This window comes from Protopterus annectens, chromosome 17.part0, assembly GCF_019279795.1.
Source record: "Protopterus annectens isolate FY-2018-M chromosome 17.part0, PAN1.0, whole genome shotgun sequence".
NCBI classification, from domain to species: Eukaryota; Metazoa; Chordata; order Ceratodontiformes; family Protopteridae; genus Protopterus; species Protopterus annectens.
The window spans coordinates 624,942,603-624,963,882 of NC_056751.1; the positions used below are offsets into that span (position 1 = coordinate 624,942,603).

The following is a 21,280-nucleotide window of genomic DNA, read 5'->3' on the forward strand; positions in this document are numbered from 1 at the left end:
CTGTGGTATGTTTTGTCCTGCAAAATCTCACATATCTACAATATATATATATATATATATATATATATATATATATATATCCCACTCGGGCATCTAAATAGGTGGCAACCATACATAATTTATTTATATTTGATTACCGGGGTATTGTACTGATCAATTTCAGGTTCAAAGAGAAGTGCGTGCATACAAGAAAGTTAAACAATTATATTTACTATAAAACGACAACAACAGTTCTCTAAAATACTTCAAACTATGTACTACTCTACTGCTTCTATAATGAACTTTTACAAAGACATTTCTGCCCTGCCTTGCTAAAATCATTGCACAACATATTCCATTCTAAAGAAACCCCAAGCTATACAAATTGTGGGAGGTGCTCAGTATACTCAGCGACGCCCTTATGCCCTTTAATACGGTTGTCGGAAGAACCCATTGCCATACTTCCACCGACCCATCGCGCGGCATCTGGAGCATCACGCACGCGCTTACTCTGTTCGCGGGCCTCTCTACGTAGAATTTCTGTGACGCGCTTCGCCCCCCGAGGTTATTTAAGCCCCTCTTACACATTAATTCAGCATGTCGGCATCACCAGTGAAAAGAGCGAAGATGGATAGTGCCTTAGAGCAGCTGAAGCAGTTTACCGTGGTGGTAGCCGACAGTGGCGATTTTAATGGTGAGAAGCCTGTCAATTGAGCAATAAAATAAATTACTTCCAACAATTAATAAGCATTGGGCTTGGTTACTTGAACCGACGAAGGGGATGATCTGTGTAGTTTCTTGGTAGTATGCAGGACAGAGGTCTGTGTCGTGCAGCCCTTATGGTCCTTTCTACTTTCCTGTTTTTTGGATCTTGTTTTGCTGGGTGTGACTTCAGCATCCCATTTTCTCTTGTCAAGGGCATGTGTTGAACTCTTTCTACCTTGGCACGCTTTTTGCGTTAATCAGTGTGCCGTAACCAGTTACAGAGCGCATGGGAAGAGGCTCTGGTTTATCATTTACAGCTGCAATGTTTAATCTGTTGGTGTATATCTAAGACGTGGTCTGTTAGGATCCAGTTATTCTGTTTAAAGAATGTGCTCATCTGATTTGCTCGTGTCTATATGTTTCTGATGTGCGTGCTATTTTTACTGAATAATTGTTTTAATTGCTCAGAATATCTTTATGGTCGAAAGTGAGTGATGCAGTTTTATACTGGTTGCAACACTTATACATGTGTGGTGTCTGTATATTCTATGTTTTAAATGCTAATGTGCAGTTCTAATGTAAGGCTAGACCATGCGTGAAATGCATGAATGTTGAGAAATAAGCTGTGCTTCTTCAGTGGAAGATTGCACCACAGTCTCTGCTGGGAGGAGCATGAACATATTTAGTATGGCGTGACTGGAGTGCACAGTAGGAGGTTTTTATAACAACTGTGATCTGTGAACAATAATTGAATTTAGATCACGTGGAGAGTTTGTGATTGAGCAGAGAGGCACGGAGTCGGCTTGCTTTTTTTTTTTTTTTGCTTACTCTTAATGGTAGTAGCAGTGCAGGCGTTTCATTTTCCGATTGAGTACTCCAGCAGGGTAAAACCTAGGCTAGTAGCATCCCAGAAGTCCCATGGAGGGTGGTAGACAGTTTGCCAGGACTTCTTATAAGAAGTTCATAGGTTCACACTAGGCTTTCTGCCTAGGGCATTTACAAGCCTAGCCAGAGTGTGGTTGGCTTTCGCCACCCTTGAGTTTACTGTGCCCTTTTTTATGTTTATTGGGCCTCTTTCTAGTAGTGCCACAGACGTAATCCCCGGGGTAAACCTACGATCTCCCATCCATCCACTCAAGATTCCTCTTGAAGAGAGTCAGTGAGGGGCTCTGCCTAACATGGACCGGGATTCTATTCCATAGCGAAGGGAGCTTCTGGGTTATGAATCTATCCCTCCAGTATGTCCTATTTATTTCTGTGCTGAGGTTCAAGTCCCTCGAGCGCGTAGCTCTAAGGGATTTGGAATTTCTGAGGTAGAGCATGTCCATTAGTTCCGGGTTGGACATAGCTTTATATGTCAGGCATAGATTGCCTCTAAGTAGGCGTTATGCAACTGAGTAGAGCTGGAGTTTCTTTAACCGAGCAGCATATGGCATCTGTTTAAATCCCTTGAACCTCTTTGTGAGGTACTTTTGGGGTCTTTCTAGTTGCTGAAGGTGTCTGGTAAGGTACATCCCAAATGGGGCATTGTATTCTATGGTGGGCCTGATGAGGGATGAATAAAGGGGCACTATGACCTCCCTTGATTTAGATGTGAATCCTTTCATGATAAGGTGGGATATATAGAAGGTCTTTCTAACCACTTTGGCAATGTGGTTGTCAAAGGAGAGATTACTGTCAACTTGGGTCCCTAATTACTTCTTCTGTACTTAATGGATTACCACCTATGTGGTAATTTGTGGACATGTTATTTTTGCCAAAGGGTATGACTATACACCTTTTGGCGTTTAGCTTTAGGCCGTGGCTCTGGCACCAGTTATCCGTCTCTGTGAGAACCTTTTGGAGGATGCTTGTTAGCTGGAGAGTCAATTGTGGCGCCCAGTTTGCAGTCATCTGCGAACTTGGTCAGCCACAGTCCTCCCATGTTAGCCTGTACCTCGGAAAAATATATACCGAATAAGAGAGGTCCCAGGACTGAGCCTTGTGGGACGTCACTTGTAACTGGTTTTGAATCTGACATGGCTCTGGCAATTCTGACCATGTGGGTTCTGTCCTTGAGCCAGTTTGCAACCTATCGTATGACATAGGGGTTTGTATTAAAGCTGGAGAGCTTATCTATGATGCCCGAGTGGGGTATTGTATCGAAGGCTTTTGCGAGGTCCAGGTAGGCAGTGTGGACTACCTTCCTTTAAGGTGACTGAATCCTGTGACTGTTTATGTTGTGCTAGTGTCCTCTATCATGTCGCACTCCCTTTCTGCAGAAGGATTAGGCCAGTAAAGTCCTCCTGACTTGAGATGCCGAGTTATTTTAATTGAGTTTATGGTTCTGTCTGAGATTTGGGTGACTTGGGCTGGAATAACAGATTGGTCACATGAACAGCTAGTGGGGAAGAGTCTAGTGGTTTGTTACCTAGTTCTTTGTTTTTGAGGTCAACTTTTATGAGTGTTGGTGCACCTTCTGGTCTCTTAAGCTCATTAGTTGAGCCTGAGCAGCGATTACATGCTGTGAATGGTATTTGAGACTCATACATGTACTGTATTTGAAGAAACTGCTTGAAGGGTTAAAGGCAGTAATGAAAGCTCCTCACTGGGACAGTTAACTGCCAACGGATGCTCAAATATCACTTTCAGTTATCTGGAAATTATTATGGCCACCCTAAGTTGATATAGAATGGTGTGCTAGGATTGAAGACACTCAGGAGTCTAGGTGTATCTGGAAATTATTATGGCCACCCTAAGTTGATATAGAATGGTGTGCTAGGATTGAAGACACTCAGGAGTCTAGGTGGATCAAAGAGAATATTTATTTTATTTATATTTGTTGACTGGGAGTGTCCGACTGGACATAGGTCCATTTTCAGCGGAGGCCCGGGGAGAAAAGCTCCACAGTTGTAATAGTTACATTCTATTACATAGTTATTAACAATTTACATAGCAATTACTTCATATTTACAGATGAACATAATACATCAGTAGACAACTAGAATCTTTATCTGTGAAGTACATAACGGACATTAACAAATGTTACAATAAGAAGTTCCTGCTGTATAGCAAGTACTAGGCTTTACAACTTGGTAACAAATGTGCATAGATAAACCAGTGTTAAGATCTAGATCTTGGTAAGGCTTTCAGGATAGTTGCAGACAAACTTCTTGGGGATCAGTAATATATATCTATATATCATATAAAGAAGATGAATTAGAGAAATTGTTTTCATTAGAATTTGTATTGCTGCGTCACTAAAGCACAACTGTCGGTCTCAAACTCTTAAACCAGTAGAGGAGTTAATAATTAAGATAACTCCTTCCATAGCGTGCATTTACATCTCCTCATTTAGTTTGGGGGGAGCAGCTGCATATGAGGAAATTGGCAGCTGCATTTTGCTGTTGGCTAAAGTGTATATCAGTACATTAAGGGATTGTTCTTCCTCAGAAGCAGTATTGTAAATTGGCACAATATTTGCATGAATGTGAATGAACAAGAGGTTTGTATCTGGCATACTGCAGAAGCTCAGGCTTGAGCAATGATAGGGAATGTCTTTGTAAATGACAAAATGAAAAAAAAGTGAGAAATGAATTGTTCAATAAGCCCTCCAACAGTCCTTTTTCAGGGCTGACTTGGTCAGTGATATAGTAAGCAAGCTGATACTGTGGGACTCTCACAGGACTGCTACAGGGCTTGGTTTAGTAGTGGTCTGAAGCATCTTCCCCAAAGTATGAGCTTCGTATGGAAAATTAAAAATTTCCCACAGGGAAAATTGAAAATTTCCCACAAGAAATATTGCATTTAATACTTCATAAAAGACATGTATTGATAAAGTGAACTGTTGCTTGTGTACAATTGATATCCAGTCTCAGTTGTATCCAAAGTGTTTATCACCCAGCCTAATAGTTTAGACAAGGCCAGAGTTGGTGTAATGGTGACACCTTACTAATTTGTGTAATAAGCTATAATGCATCTCTTGTCTGTCTTGTGCTGTTTGGAGGTGGAACCCATCTGCAATTCATGGTCTGCTTTAGCAGTGGAGATGAAATAGACTGTGTATGACGGGGTTAGTGCATTGCACAGTTATGAATTTTGTATTTTTGGTAGCATTTGATCATTCACTCTAGGTGTGGCATCCAGGGCTCAGCTGTTCAGTTTTTCCCTCACGACAGGTACAGGTCCCCCCCCCAGAGTGTTTCTCCCAATAAAATAATCTTGTGTTACATGTAGACAAAAAGAGACTGCAGTTTGTAGCTCTGGCATTCCTATCCTGTTCAGACTTCGTGCAGTGAAATCTCATGTTACTTTAGAAATGACTTCTTGGTCTTTCCGTGTTTTTTCTTTACTGCAGTAAATCCCCCACAGTAAGAGGTTTGTAATTCTTTCCCAGCAGTTGGTGTTGTAGTTTTGTGTACTGTCATTTACAGCTGCTTTCCCTCCCCTGTAGCTGTGAACCAGTTGTGCTTTTAGCTATTTTCATAGCTTTTCTTTGTATTTTAAGGGTGAATAAACTAATTGAAGTGGCAAAGCATTGACTTGAGTAACTAAGCAATTCAGTTTCTGTACCTTCCAGATATGTACTTTTGCACCAGTTTGTGGCAGAAGAAAATACTTATGCTTAACGTATAGAACCCTATCCAGACAATGTCACTGGAACAAAGCCCAACTAAACAAAATCCTGTCAATCTGTCCGTACACTTTGGTTAAAACAAAACTGAACAATTTTGTGGAGTACTACAAAGGTCTATGTAGTGTAGTAGCATAAAAAGTTTTCTCTTCCGTCTGTAGAGGATGTACTCTAGAAGCATCCCAGTAGTGCATATGGTAGTGGTATGCAGTGAGGCTGCTGCATGGGAATTGTGCTCATTGTTTGGGTTATGTAACTGCCTAAGCATCCCAGTAGTGCATATGGTAGTGGTATGCACTGGGGCTGCTGCATGGGAATTGTGCTCATTGTTTGGGTTATGTAACTGCCTAAGCAGCTCTGCTCTCCCAACACAAACAGGATTAGTAAGAGCACCATACTCTGAGAAGTGTACCTGTCCATGCCCAGTTTCTCTCCTTCCTTGGCTTGGCTAGTTCAGTGTCTGGGATGCTGCTTACGCCTAGGTCATTTGGGTCATAGCCATGTCTCTCTTATCTGTGTATGTAATAGAGCCAGTTATCAGGGTTTTACAGGCATGTGATAAAAGGGGTAGGCCAGTCAGGACACAGGTAGCCAGGAGACCACCTTAAATAGTTATTTGGGAATCGTGTAGCAATCCTGAAAGCAGTCTGAAGTTTGCAGAATCTCTGCTTTAAAAAAAAATGTGCATAATGCATCAAGCTGTACTTTCCTATTTGACCCAACTGTTCCATTGTCCTTGTGCCACTTGGACTTTAGTACAGACAAGTAAAAAAAAATCCCTGGAGCTTTCTGGTGGGGAAAATTTCCCCAGCCTATAGCAAATCTTCCATCTGCTACTGCAAATTGATGTTTGGTCATCATTGTGGGAAAGCTGTTTTGGACAGAGGATACTGAGTGACTTTTCCGGCTGTTTAATTCATCGAGGATGCTTTTTTACTGAAACTTACCACCTGTGAAAGAGTAGTATTACAGTAGCGCTGACAGTAAACCAGAGTATTTTGGGGAACTTTGCCATCACACTGTCATGTTATGTAGCAAGTAACTTTGGGTGGTAATGTTCTCGCCCCTTTGCAGAGGGCATGTCATGTATTCAGGCTCTGATTTTTTTTCCCCCAATACATAAATATCGTACTTTTTTTTAAAATCGGAGCTGTTTTCTGCTTTCTTTGAAAACCTGTCTACACCCATTACTGTGGCTGACTTCTACGTCCTTCACTAGTATAGTCACTTATAAGTAGGTTTTCGTCTCTAGCTCCATAGTGTTAGTTGTAGCCAACATGTCAGTTGCTGAACCCTGTCTATCCCATTACCTCTTCACTCCATAGGAAGAGAGCATCAGTTGGGGGTGGCTTATCGGGTAAGCCATAACCCTGCTTCCCACCAAACAATGCAGTTTCTTGATGAGAATTATTTTCCCTTATCAGTTTTGGTTCTATCTGCACTCTAGCTTTGCCATCAGCTGCTTGAGGCACACTGTTGGACCTTGGCTATGTCAGTATACAGTATATCATTAGGTTACTGTTTCCTCTTTGGGGCTTGTCACTGCTGTGGTCTTGAAACTAAAGGTTACAGTCTTGCTGCTTTGACTGTGGCACTACTCTTATTGGGACTGTTTGCCTTCTGGCTGCCCACGAGTCTGTCCTGAATGTGCCATAATACTAGATATGCTGTAATATTTCCTTGGATGTATGTAAGGCTGACACTCTAATTTTACTGTTCTTTTTTAAACTGTTACCTTCATGTCTAGGAGGGATTTTTATTTGGGGACATGCATGCTGTGCACTTATGTGCCAGTCAGCCTAACAGGTGGACTAGCACATGGTCTTATCTGTTTGGAGAAGATGGACATGGCAAACCATGTGTAATGATAGTGGTTTTGGTGGTGTAGCATTTGTATAGGGCGGTGAGGCCCAAGGGCCTTCCCAGTTGGACACTACAGGTTGCAAGAAGCTTGTACTTTTCAATAAGGTTTCACCATCCATATTTTGTACCATTTGTAAATAGTGTTTAAGCTGTAATGCTCCCAGTCAGTCTGATTCAAAACACTTAAGATGAAAGAATAAACTGGTCATTTTTGCCTGATTATTTGTGGTTAATGGTAATTCTTAAGATGTGAAAGTCCATAAAGAACATTTATTTCTTTTATTTTTCTTCAACTTGAGGCCACATTGGTGAGCATTAAATTGTATGCATTCAAGTTTGGGAATCAGGCTTGTTGTTTACACTTTGAGCTTAACAAATTTCCCTGCTCTGTCTAATGCAGACGTGTCCTGATGCTGCTTCATGTAGCAGAGATGCATTTTTAATTTTATTCGCCTGATAACACCTCCACTCAAGCCAGTGGGAAGGAATCTGTGCCCTTCTACAGGAGGCAGGTTAACAGCTTAGAGCATTTAGTTGCTAGGCGTTAAGTACTTATGTTAACACAATGTGGTTAAGCCATTTAGCAGCATTACATTAGCAGACAAAACCGTACTTAACCATGAAAGGATGTAAGATCACCTAGGCCTTGAGCTTGCTTAAGAAAAATGTTGGACATCCCCACGTAAATATCCTTTGTTTTCCTGCTCAGAGCTGATCAAGTTTTGTCATCGCTGTTACAACACACTAGATATTTCTCTGTATATAGCCTTCTGTCTCCTCCAAAAAGTTAATCTATTTTTATCTCCCCAGTAAGGCTGGGCTCACCATTTGATTTTTGTCTTGCCAGTTGATAACTTCCTCATGTTAATTCTTAGTGGCTTCTCTTGTATTATCCAAGCAATTTCCAGTCTTCCCCTGTCCTAATAAGAGTTCCTTCTTGATAGTGTTGGTGGTTAAGACTCTGGAAGAGGCAAAGCCTTTCTCTTGAATGCTTCAGAATAACTGTCTTGAAGGTGTCTTTGTTCTTGCTTGCTGGCTGCAGTAAGAAATTGAGTTCTAGAGTGGAATAAAATGTATATTGTATTACTTGGTGATGCTAAGTGTTGAATTCTGGCTGTGGTGCCTGGTGTGATAGTCCACTGTTTATACGGACTAAAAGTTGACAGCTTTGTGTAGGAAGGCATCTTTTGCTAGTTTGTATGTAATGCCAGTCTGTTGGAGAGACTCCTTCAGGCAGTGTCTTTTGGAGGAAGCCACTGCTCCTAGAGAGGAGCACCCAAGGAAAAACATGTGGAACTGGGGAGAGCAAGACTCTCCTTGCAGATGTCACCCTGGCCATGAACAAAGCATAACGAGGTATATTTTTGCAATGGCTTCTCCAGTGAGATCTCCTCAATTTTCCCTGCTCTACTACATTGAAGCCTAGCTAGCTGGTTTTCGTGTGTATTGCATTTCAAGTAGTTCCACTTTCTCTCTTCACACTGTTCGTTTGGGATGGAATCGACCCTTTTAGGAATGCCTTCCTGGCTCTTGGATTGTATATCCCAAAGCACTTTTAAATGTTTTGGTCTGAAACAGTCCACATAAGCGTATAGCCTTTTTTGTTCTTCCCCTGTCACTTTGAGCTTAGCATCACTTCATTTAAGTGTGTGTGTGTGTGTGTGTGTGGGGGGGGGGGGGTCACTATTTTAAGAAATCTGGTACAACTTGCTGAAGGAGTGATTGAGGATCCTGCAGCTACTTTTAAGCATTTTCTTTGCTGAAGGAAAGGTTAAGTTTGTAGATTTAACGTCTTGTGTCATGTTCAGTCTTGCTTTTGACAAATCCTATGATTGCTAACATATTCTGGATAGCTGCATGGTGCTTTTTCCTTCAGTTTTGATACTGAAAATGGGGTATGCCCAGTTGATTCTGGTAAGCAAATTAAGTTTAAATTTGTATGACATAAGTTTTGTTGGGGGCAGCATTACTGACCAGAAAGTCAAGTGAAGCCATGTTGGGTTGGAATAAACTTTTTGGGAGGGCTGCTTGTCGTAGGGTTGTACCGCTCAACCTTAATGCAAGAAATCCAGACAAAGCTTAAAATGGTGAGAGGCCCAAAAATATGGTAACATTGTAAACATTGTTGTTTTAAACTTGCAAACTGTATGCTAATGAGAAGTTGTCAAACTGAAATGTGTCATTATTTGGTTACTATTCCTCAGTGATTTGCCAGAAAACCACTTATTTTACAAGAGACAGGCAAAATGAGGCAAAAATGTGGACAATTGAGGTATGTGTAGGGTACAGTAGTAATCATTCCTCAGTGATTTGCCAGAAAACCACTTATTTTACAAGAGACAGGCAAAATGAGGCAAAAAATGTGGACAATTGAGGTATGTGTAGGGTACAGTAGTAATCAAACTAAGAGGTTTCATTTTTTGTGATCATTCTGGTCGTAAGATGAAAGTCATAGTGAATTGCAGGTAACTCCAGGAAGGAAGTTTTGTCAGAATGACTCTGCAGTAACACTCCTTGAGTAAGTAACCAGCAAATTAGTCAGCAGATTTCGCAACCCTTTTAGTCTTGTTTTACTTCTGGTTTGTCTAGCTCTGTATTTCTGGTATCTTAAACATAGATTGCACATTGTTTGCAAAAGGTAATTTTTTCTCAGCGAATTCCTGGACAACTACACCTTGCAGTGAAGTGCTTTTTAAAATATTTGGGGTGGGGGTCTGTATCCATTTGTTCAGAACAGTTTGTATATTGTTTTGGGCACAGCAAGAGGGAGGGGCTTATAGTAGCTTCCCTGATTTGAAGTCTTCACTTCCCACTCCCTGCCCAGTGATTCATTTGTTTAACTTGGGTTGGTATGTTCCTAAACCCTCAGCCATAAAGGCATCCAAGGACCATGATTTTACACAATGTAGATTAAAGACACAAGGTTAACTTAGTTGCTATGGAAATGTCTACACTGTTCATTTACTGGTTGCATTTAGCAGCTATAAGTAAACATGGAATAAGCTTTCTCCTATAGAAATGCAAGTTAAGATACTTAATTGACAAATTAGAGTAGACTAAAAATGGTTAACGGTACCTATCATGGATGTGGTAACTGAGAAAACAAAGAAAACCATGCTAATTGTAAAAGTAACATTTCTATACTGCAGATTTTAAGGTAATAGTGAACAGTATCTTGTGTAAAGAAATAAACACACAACTCTATGTGCAAGAGATTTAAAAGTTGTACCATACTGTTTATGAAGAGCTTTATTTCTGCAGTCGCACAGGCTTGGTGAAAGTAATGGCTGTTTGCTTTAGTCAGGTGTTTAAATTGTGGTAGGACTTGACTGGAACAAGTGGATGAAGAGCTTTCTGTGACTTGGCTTTGCCTAGTGGTCCATAGTACTTGAGGGGTCTCACTGAATAGAGGCTACTTGAAAGGAGAGGACAGTAGTCATAAATCTGATCCATAGAAGTAGTAATTGAGAGGTCTCTGAAACTATGTAGGTAGGTGGACCCTAAGGAGTAATCTGGTTAAATGTTAGTGAGCAAATGTCTAGCTTGTATTGAAAGCCAGTTTGTTGTTGGTAGCATAGTACAGCAGTGTTTGTGCTACATGTTCATTGTATCGAAGAAAGTTGAGATAAAATTAGCGATATATTTTCAGCAGTCATACAGTGTTTCATTACAACCCCCACCCCATTTGTGAGAAGGCATCAGTGTTTCCAACTGTCAGATGAAATTGTGCTAGATTTTGAGACCCAGCCCCCCCCCCCCAAACCAGTTGCAACAGTCTATTGGCAAAATATGCATAGAGAATACAGTACCAGTGGAGCTATGTCATGCAATCCCACAGTTGAGCAATCCACCCCACCAGACTGCTACACCTTCTAAAGTGTCCCCGATGAGTGTCACATTCTGTACAAGGACATCCTTTTGCAAGATGGTCTTCAGTAGGCATCCAAAAATGAAGTGACTGAATAATTGCATCATATGCATGTTGACATGATTGATTTCGAATACTTGAAAACACGTTGTATCCCTCTGAGTGACTCATAATTTCTATACATTAGGTCATCTCATAGACTCGTATGAACTTTTAATTTAAACCATACATATTGCTTAGAAAAAATATAATATGAATGCTTACAATCTATATGAAAGTCTATTACTGTTCCAGAATCACACATTATACGGTTGTTTATAAACAGCACTGCATATTGCTCACTTTTTATGGCATCCTCGTGGGCTTCGAATGATTTTCCACCAAGGCAGTCAAAACTTTGAGATCAGCGGAAAAAAAAATCCGCAGACTGTTAAATGCCCAGCCTTGTTTCAACTCGCCAGCTTGTAGCTTGGTGTTGTGCCGTCGCCAGGATCAATGGAAGTGCACTAGATTTTGCGGTAGTTGTTGGGGAAATGTTTGAGCTACAAAGTGCATTAAAACACTAGATTTAGCACGAAAAGTGCTGAATTGGCAACACGGGAAGGCATCTTTTGTTCTCCAGGTTTTCTTTTCACAGCCTCCGAGGTAAACTCTCTTTGCCAGAGTAATGAGATGGGTACAAAGCTTGTATGTCTGCATGCACAGTGAGGAACTTTCTAGCCTTCACAAATTTTCCTGTGGTCTTCCTCTTGTCATGTAGGGTTTGATTCTCTTAGCCTGCATTTATCTAACTGGTAGCTCAGTTGCTTAACCAGGTAGAGCTCAGTGTCTGAAAAAGGTCATGTGGATCAGTGATTTACTCTAGTTAGTAAAGCAAATTAAGGTTTTGGACAAAATGCCCAACTGTGTTGTCCCAGAGATTTAAAACTCCTTTGGGTTGTGTTGGCCTTTTCAGGCCTGTACCTGCTAGAAAAAAAATGTGGTGATGCCCCTCCCTCATTTTGTCTTGACCATCAATGGTTAGAGCTTTGCACAGGTGAGAAGCTTTATTTGTGTGAGTACCTTGTTGCAGTCCAGCTCATGTCTCCAGTAAATGGAGGGGAACATTGTGTAAATTGGAGTCATGGTGCATTACATGCCCCATGAGTTGTCTGCAGATGTCCCAATAGCTGCTTGTGCAGCCCTGCCTCCTGTTCCAGTTATCTGGCATTTTCTGGACCCACAAGCCTTAGCCATATTCTAATTTGGATGATAACCTTGTGATCTTCTGTATTCTGTGCTGGACTGACATGACCTTATGCTAGCATTTATTGTAATGCCTCCAGCTGTGGGGGTTTACAGCACTACTGCATCACTAGTCCCCCCCCCCCCCCTTGGGTTGTTGACTTCATTATGGGCAGTGAGCCTTGCTGTGAGTCGTCTGTGCAGGAGTGTTTGTGCTGTTGATTGGAGTCTGCTTAGCTTTTCGAACTGACTAGTTTAAAACTTAAAATGCAGACCTTGCAGTTCTTGTAGTTTTGCACAGAAGGTTTAAGGCTAAAGCTGTTGATGGAAACTAGGTACGTGACATTTGTTTTGCAGGTTATCCTCCGAGAGGAGAGATGTTCAGGTACTTTATTCTTATTGGCTGTCTCTGCCACCTGGTTGGGTACTGATATTTTGGGCAAACATGTTGACTCCATGGATTGGGTTCAGATTAAGTATTAGACTTGGCAATTCAATTCAACCAGCTCTTATACCAGGTCCCCAGAGTTAAATGAAATTCCGTGGTGTTTTTGCATACAGTTTAATTCACAGACTGGTGTCTTGCTCCTTTCCTGTAGTTATACTTTTGATGCCATCGCTTTGCCTCAAGTGTTTTTATTCATATCTTAAGGTGACTAGATGTTATAACCTACCAATATAATTGTCATTTCAGCCATTGAGAAATATAAACCACAGGATGCAACTACAAATCCATCGCTAATCCTGGCTGCTGCCCAGATGCCTGCCTATCAGACCCTGGTGGAAGATGCTATCGAGTATGGAAAGAAACTTGGCGGGTAAAGTGAAATGTTCTGTAGCGCTATGTCATAAGAGTGAAATGAATCTAACATCAGTTCCTTGCATGTTTTAGTTATGTTTCCCATGTGGTATAAACTAATATAGCACAGCAAATGATACTGGCTAAGTTGTCTTTCCCCTTCCGTATCTAATGGATGAAATATTCTTTGTACTCATGGTGCATGGAAGTGGTTAGTCTTGTTTAGTTGTGCATAGTTTCTTACAGATGCTTGTAAATAGTCACCTCTTCAGATGTTTTGCATGGTTTCAAAATACTTTTAAATAGGAGCTACCCTACAGAGGAATCAGTTGATACTGCATGCATTCTTGTGTTCTCCCAAAAGTACACCACTGCAGTTAGTATAGCCTACCTGTTTTAGGCAGCCATGACCTATCCTCTTGGAGGGTCTTGACACAGAACACAGCAAATAAGACTGGTGAGGCTAAGAATGGTGCATACAAAAATTTGAACTTTATTGAAATCTCACTGACTGGAAAGAGCAATCACAGCCAGTGGTTGAATTGGATAGCCAGACCAGACTACAAGATTGTCTAGTTTCAGAACATGTAAGGTAGATGCTCTGAAGAGAGTGCCTGTTAAGTAATTGTATAGCAGCTACAGTAGTTGGCCACACAAGACTCCACAGAAAGCATTGCAATAGTTAAGGCAGGTTAGCATTGCAATAGTTAAGGCAGGTTGATGCTCATGTATGATGACCACCCACTTGTCGCATGTTCCTTCAGTAGAATTGGGGGGGGGGGTGTTGTCTTGCACATTGCAGGAGCTCTCCTAGATTATGAAAGCTTCAGAACGGTTAACCCACTTATGGCTCAGTTTCTTAATTGATGTCCCTGTTTCCTCGTTTAACAGTGGGTCACAGCTGAGCCTGTTGCACCAGGGTGCATTCTCTATCTGTGCCACTCGATGGAATTTAGTCTGCCAGCAGAACTTCTGGTTAGATTGAGCAAACAGCAGGACTCTTCGTCTTGTGAAAGTTATAAAAATTAGGTTTGGCATGCCACCATCAAGTTGACAATTCAGGGTCCAGTATCATTTTACAGATGCTATACAGTCATTGGGACTTTTTTTCACTAGTTGGGAAACCTTCTCCGTGCTCATGCTGAAACATGAGTAAAGTCGGTGACATGCTTTTTAAGGGACAGTAGTATCTGCTTTTGCTGTGATTTTGTGTGATTTCCTGTAATCCTTTGGTCTGTGGGTTGTATAGCTATGAATGTGTACTTATCTGTTTTCTAATCTGGTGGAAGGATATACTCTGGAATTACCCCAGCCAAAAAATGAGCCGGATGCCTGACCATTGTGTTCAGGATACACTTCAAGGGATTCTTTTCTGTGACTGTCATGCTTCTTGCGAGGCATTTGTTTGGGGCGGTCACTGACATCTTATTCTGTGGCGAGTTTATTGTGCAGTGTTGGCTGAAAAGTCTATCAGAAGGAAAGATTTGTCCTCCTGGTCTTTCTGGAGATTTGAATATTCTCACTGTGAAGGAGACCTTGCTACCATCCCACGAAATGTGGGGTACTAGTACCACTGTTGCCCAGTGTGAAAGGTGAGGTGATAACAGCTGGGTACATCCGTCTATTTCACTGATCCACAAAGTGCAACCTTAGTACCTCTGGTCTTCCATGTACTGCTGTCCTGGTTGTGGGTCTCCATCCTCCACTCCTAAAAAGTACAAGACAAAGCTTTCAAACAAGACATCCTTCACTGCCATCACTGAAGGACTTGGGTCCGAAAGCTTTGTTTTATACGTTTTTTATTAAATTTGCTTCAACGCTGTGAAGTTTGCTTTTTTTTTTTTTGTAAGTACTGCTAATTTACCCAACTGCTGTTATTTCTCCAGTCTTTCTCTGGTAGTTTGGCTGGCATAGTCTTGAAGGCATGTGCCCCACAGGTTTTCTTCTCCGCTGTACAGTGCAGAAATACACTTACCAACCACAAGAGCTTAAAATCTAACTAGTTAATTGTAAAATAGTGAACCTAGAGTAAAACTTGTGTAGGCTGGCACCCAAGGAAAATTAAAATGCAGTAAACTGATATATTGTAACAAGGAGTCAAGACATTAAACTACCTTAAGATAAATAACTGGCTTTCGTAGAATAATTCCACAGGCCAGTAAGATATGCATATTTTTTCCTTTTTTTTGCAGTTGTATAGTTAAAGTTCTTTTCCAGCTAAGTGTCCCTTCACAGCAGGTCCTAAAATGGCTAGCACTGCTCCCAGCACAATACTCCTTGACCTGTGCTGGTTTCTTGAATCTTAGTTTGGTCTTAAAGTTCTTCTTGCCATTACATTCCAGTGCTGCTTACCATTGTACAAGATGTCAGGTCTGTAATGAGCGCATGTGCTCTGTTTTACAAAAAGTGCCTTATCAGCCCCCCCCCCCCCAACGTCATGTGAGTTTTTTATGGTGATATATCTTCAAATGTTTAACACAAGCTTGCAGTCTTAGAACGTTATCCTATACCCCTTGTCGATAGTCCATTACTATCAATGGTACCACCATGATGGATAGCCATGTTGTAGGGTTGAAAGGTTAAGCTTACAAAGCTTCCCATTCTGTTCACTTGTTCTGTGTAACTGTTTAAATGGTTTTATATAACCACAAACTACTTCCATGCAAGTAAGGTTATAGATTATGCAGTGCCCAGATTATCCGTGTCTTTGACTGCATAAGCTTTTTCCCCAGGGTTGAAATTGATGGCTGAAATAAAAGTATGATGCTCTTCTCCATCTGAGGAAACCAGGTTAATTTCAGACCCCACCCTGTAGTTAGATGCATCTAAGTAATTCTCAGTTGTAATCAGTACTGGCCAATACAGGAGGTCCACTAAAGCACCTACTTGGGCTTTTGAAATGCTTGCTCCTATGCTGGTGTCCAACCTTTTGTAGTCTTTTCCTGGTAAGGTTTAAAGGGAGATCCTACTGTACTATACAAGGGAGCTATTTTCCTAGTGGGGTGACATCTTTAACCTCATTTTGGTTCTGGCCTAATCTTTTTCCACCATCCCCTCTGCTACTGCGAAAATCTAGCTTGACATCTGTAATCTGACTAAAACTTCCCGGATATCCTGCACATGTTATGCTGAGGACTGAATTATTTGGAAGACCATGATGTACACTAAGGACACGATAGTCTTATCCTGTTAGGATGCAATCTTCAAGCCTTTGGATGGTTGTGGCATTCTTTAAAAAAAAAATCTTACTACCTTATGTACTAAATGGGGAATGAAATGTTGACCTCTGTGGCTCACTATTTTGGGAAATCTGCCAGTAACACTTGCTGAAGGTCAGTAGATTGAGGATCCTGCAGCTACTTTTAAGCATTTTCTTTGCTGAAGGAAAGGTTAAGTTTGTAGATTTAAGGGACTGGATTCCTGATTTATCCCCCATCTCCAACATGTCCTTCAATTCCTGTGACTTGAACTTTCATGCACTGTGTAGGAGATTCCCTGGCTCCTGGAATCCTGTCTCCTTACCAAAATTCCTGCAATATTGGTAGAATTTCCTACACCTGTCTGGGTGTTGTGAGAAGGCCACCCAAACTTATCTATCCAGGTGCCAGGTGTTGGACCAAGCATCACTGAATAGGCCTGCCACCATATTGGACTGCAAGTGTAAATAAATACAAAGACCTTTGTTATGGGGTTGCATTGTGTCTTGTTTGTTTGACTTTTTGTTTGTTGGGAAAATCCAATTGGGTCAAATTTGCCCACTTTCAGCAGAGGCCTGGGGGGAACATGGTTATTTCTTTGGCCTACTGCCTGTCAATTCTCATAGGAACTTCAACACACAGGAGTCTTGTGGCAGTTTACACCTTGCCAGTGCGTCCCCCCCTTAGAGCTTGCATCCTTTTTCAAGGAGCAAATGCCTTTCATATCAAGGTGAATTGATGAGTAACCATCCAGTTGTCAAAGTCCTAGGTAGTTACATTGTTTAATATGGAGTTTTGAGGGGTATATGTAGGCTTGGGCATGGGTGGTCATGCATTTAGACTCCCTAGAGCCATATTTACCAGAGCAGGGGTAAATTCAGATTCCTGTGCAGTGGTTCAAGTTGCTGTTGAACTGAGTTATTGAACTCTGTTTCACATGGATGGGAGGCCTGTCCCAGAGGGATAGTAATGTGCATACCTGCCCCTCCAGCATGTCCTAGCTATGTTCCACAAGAGGTATAGGTCCCTAAGTCAGATAATTCTGATAGTCTAATGGACCTGTTGTACATGCACAAACCTAAGTTTAAGTTCATAGGATGCTTTGTAGGCCAGACAAATCTCTCAGCAGTATGTAGGGGGCGATACAGTGATACTACTTTGAAGTAGTCCTCGTTTGACATGCTTATGTTTATGCCCTGTAGTTTTGTAAGGAACTTCTGGACACTTAGTTGCATATGCCTTTCCTAAGTACATGCCAAAGGAGGCATTATCAATGGCATGATGAGGGCAGAGTATAGTGAAAGAACTCATCCTTGTACTTGGATGGCATACTCTTTCTTATAAGTTGCTAAACATAAAATGTTTTACTGTAGGCATACCACATGGCAGTCAAAGATCAGATTGCTGTCTGTGCTCCCAAATTCCTGACCACTGGGTCTGCTCTTAGGGTGCATTAATGTGGTAGTTTTCAGGGGTAACAGTCTTCCCAAAGGTAGACATGTCTCTGGCAGCAGTTGATCTAAAGTAGATGAGTTAGGTAAAGGTTCAGGTATTGGCTTGTGGATAACCTATTTAAGGACTGTATCCCAGCAGTTTAATAAAACTATTTGGAAATAATAAGCACAGTTAGGAAAATTAAATGCTGTGTGGGGCAGGGTTTTATTTGGAAGTTAAGGTGAATGCAGATATGTTACATGTGGTGTTTTGACAAGTTTAAACTGCTTTGATTTACTTTTGGCTCAAAATGTGGTCCTCTGCATGTATTTTATTCATTACATTGCCATTGTATTGCCTTGCCAGCTAGCCCAGGTCATGACTCTTAAGATCAATCCCCCTCACTGCTTTGTAATAGAGACGTGCATTAGATAGGTCTTTGAGTATTTTAGAATGGGTTGAGTAGATCTTGGTGTGGTTATTTCCCAGTTGCCATCCATTTAAATTTCTATGATCATTCTTTACTAGAGCTGCGATTTGTTTCTGAATAACTTTGTCCACATCATCCTAGCTGTGCTAGCCAGATGTGATCTTGTCCTGCCATAGCATGGCCCTTGGTCTTTTTTAATAAGGAAACACCTGCTGTTAAAGTTTTTTTTTTTTCAGTCTTTGAAAACCTTTGAAATATTTTATGCTGAAACAGAAATGGTAGTGCTACAACTGTTGTGATGTCAATATTTAAAAAAAATTGGAAGCTCTTTTGTGGTCGTATAGTTGATCACGTGTCATGCTGTCTGGAATGATTAACTGTTGCAATGTGGGTTTAAGCAGATGTAATTCCGCAAAGATGGTTCAACTGCAGTGTGTACTGCAGGCACAGGAGGCAACTTTATTTAAATGTGTGTATCTTAGGGGGCTGTTCCATTTTAATTTGTTTCCTTATTTTTAGATCTGAGCAAGAACAGACAACTAATGCTATTGATAAACTCTTTGTAAACTTTGGAGTGGAAATTCTGAAGAAGATTCCTGGCAGAGTGTCTACAGAAGTTGATGCAAGGTAAGTTTCCATTTTACTTGGTCAGTTCTCTATTCTCTACCATTTAAAAAAGTCAGCCATGAAAGATCTCTACTTCAAATGAGAATTTTTAAAACAGCAAGTGATTAAAGCTTGCTTTGTATTTGGTGTTTCGTGTGAGTGGGGGGGGGGGTACCTTGTTTTCAAGATGGTAGTTATGTCCATTTGAATGACTGCTATTTTTCTGAATTCCTTATTGAAAGCTTTGCTTTAATGCATGATTTTAAACCACAGTTTCTGAAAAGGTTATTGCTTCAGCTGAATTGATATTTGTAAATAGTGGTTTGCTTTTCAGATGTGAGCCAACCATAGGACTGTAAATCACTACCCTTAGAGCTGGCAGTATAAACAGACAAGCTTGTTGCCCCAGGCATTAGAATTACTTGTCAACTTTGACTGCTATCCCCATACCCATAATGCACTGTTGACAGAAATACTCAATTCCTGCCAAGAAAGTTCATGCTTGGACGATGGAGGTTTCACTTAACGTCCTTTACATATTCTTAACATTTGCTCAGTTGCTTTTAAAGTGTTAGGATTGTTTCTTCAAGAAGATTGTGTTTTATGCTGACTTGTTCTGTGATCAGTCTTTGCTAAATGGTTACTTCAGTGGCAGATTTCCACAGTCTTGGCTAAACTGGTTTCTCTGGCAAACAAATTTCCACAGATGTATAGCCAGTCTGTAAGGTGGTTTGATACTTTGGAGATGCCAAAAAGAGCTGCTTCAGGATGGTCTCCCAGAGCTGTGTAGTTCAGAGCAAGGGTCCTCTGCATTTGTTTTTCAGCTCTTCTCAGCCTAACATTTTTTCAAATCTGACACTGCCACACAGGTTTCGCTGGCCATCACATTCCTCGACTGTAAAATGAGAGCAAGGACTACATTGTTACTGAACCTCTGCCCAAATTAAGTTTCCCATGATGGGCATTGTACTATTTCTGTAAGACACTCCTGTACTTTGGTAAATTACCTTTTAGGTGCTCATAGCTGGCCTGTACTGCCAGGTGGATGATGTGTGTTGTGTGTGTGTGTGTGTTGTGTGTGTGTGTGTGTGTGTGTGTGTGTGTGTGTGTGTGTGTGTGTGTGTGTGTGTGTGTGTGTGTGTGTGTGTGTGTGTGTGTGTGTGTGTGTGTGTGTGTGTGTGTGTGTGGGCAGGGTGTTGGCCTGGTTTTGTGTGTGTGTGTGTGTGTGTGTGTGTGTGTGTGTGTGTGTGTGTGTGTGTGTGTGTGTGTGTGTGTGTGTTATATGTGTGTTGTGTGTGTGTGTGTGTGTGTGTGTGTGTGTGTGTGTGTGTGTGTGTGTGTGTGTGTGTGTGTGTGTGTGTGTGTGTGTGTGTGTGTGTGTGTGTGTGTGTGTGTGTGTGTGTGTGTTTGGCTAGGTTGTGTGTGTGTGTGTGTGTGTGTGTGTGTGTGTGTGTGTTGTGTATGTGTGTGTTGTGTGTGTGTGTGTGTTGTGTGTATGTGTGTGTATTGTGTGTGTGTGGTGTTGTGTGTGTGTTGTGTTGTGTGTATTGTGTGTTGTGTGTGTGTTGTGTGTGTGTGTAGAAGTTCCCTCTGACCAAGTTAACATCAGTGAGCTGTAGTAGAGTAAAGTTACCTGTCTAATTTGCTGGTTGTGATTTCAATAAATTTCACAATGTCGGGTGTCGCCAATGGCTTTAAAACAAATACTACCACATACTGTATTGGGGATAACTATAGGTTTTAACTGTGGTGACCAGCAGGGTACTGTTCTTAAAACTGCACTTCAAAAATATTTCAAATGATGAGATATGGACTTTAGCATAATTTGTCAAATGTACTGTTTTACCCCCTAATTGACCTTGTAGGTCAAAAAGGGGAGACCTTTTTGTTTTTTAGGAATCTCAAACCTGGAGCAAGGGATGTTAAACTACTGTAAAAACTGCAGGTCATATGTAACCACAGTTCTGTAAGTTTTCTAGATTACTACTGTATAGAGTCTTAAAACTGGCATGTGAGAATAGACATAACTTTGTTTGCAACCTTAATATCTCAATTACTTCTCCCTCCCATAGTCTGGTACAGTTTTATAATTCTAACTTATTGTAGAAATAAAATCTTGGAGTGCTGTGGTGACTTAAGTTCTCATGTCTTGCTTCATAGCTGTGATTGGAGTGGGGGTTGGAGATGCAAACTTTTTTCAGTAACTCAGATTAAGTCAACATAATTGCAGTAAGTCCAGTTTGGGGGTGAGTAGTTTGTCACTGAGGTCTGTAGGAATAGAGAACTCATTTGAGAGGATTTGCTTGTTTATCTGGTGTTGGAAAGTTGTGAAAATTGCGGATTTCTGCCATAACCTTCTGCTGGAAAAGTCTTTGAACTTCTGCCAAGTAATCTGCCATTCATATTCTTGGTCTGCTTGTAGCCTTTGTTCTTGGCAACCTTGACAAACTGAAGTTGCCAAAGATGGGATACTGTTGGGCTAAGGCATTTTGCACTTCATCGACTATATGCATTGCAATGTTGCCCAAGTCTCACCTTTCACATTTTTATGTGCAATACCTCC

General features: G+C 41.1%; 1 protein-coding gene across 1 annotated transcript in view; it reads left to right on the plus strand.

Moving 5' to 3' along the window:
• Nucleotides 1-423: 423 nt before the first annotated feature.
• TALDO1 (transaldolase 1) overlaps nt 424-21,280 on the plus strand; it is a gene marked incomplete in the record, with an annotated part of 238,994 nt that continues 218,137 nt past the window's right edge. The window contains 3 exon segments of the mRNA XM_044059431.1: nt 424-673; nt 12,946-13,069; nt 18,631-18,738. Coding sequence (XP_043915366.1) covers nt 577-673; nt 12,946-13,069; nt 18,631-18,738 — 329 coding nt within the window.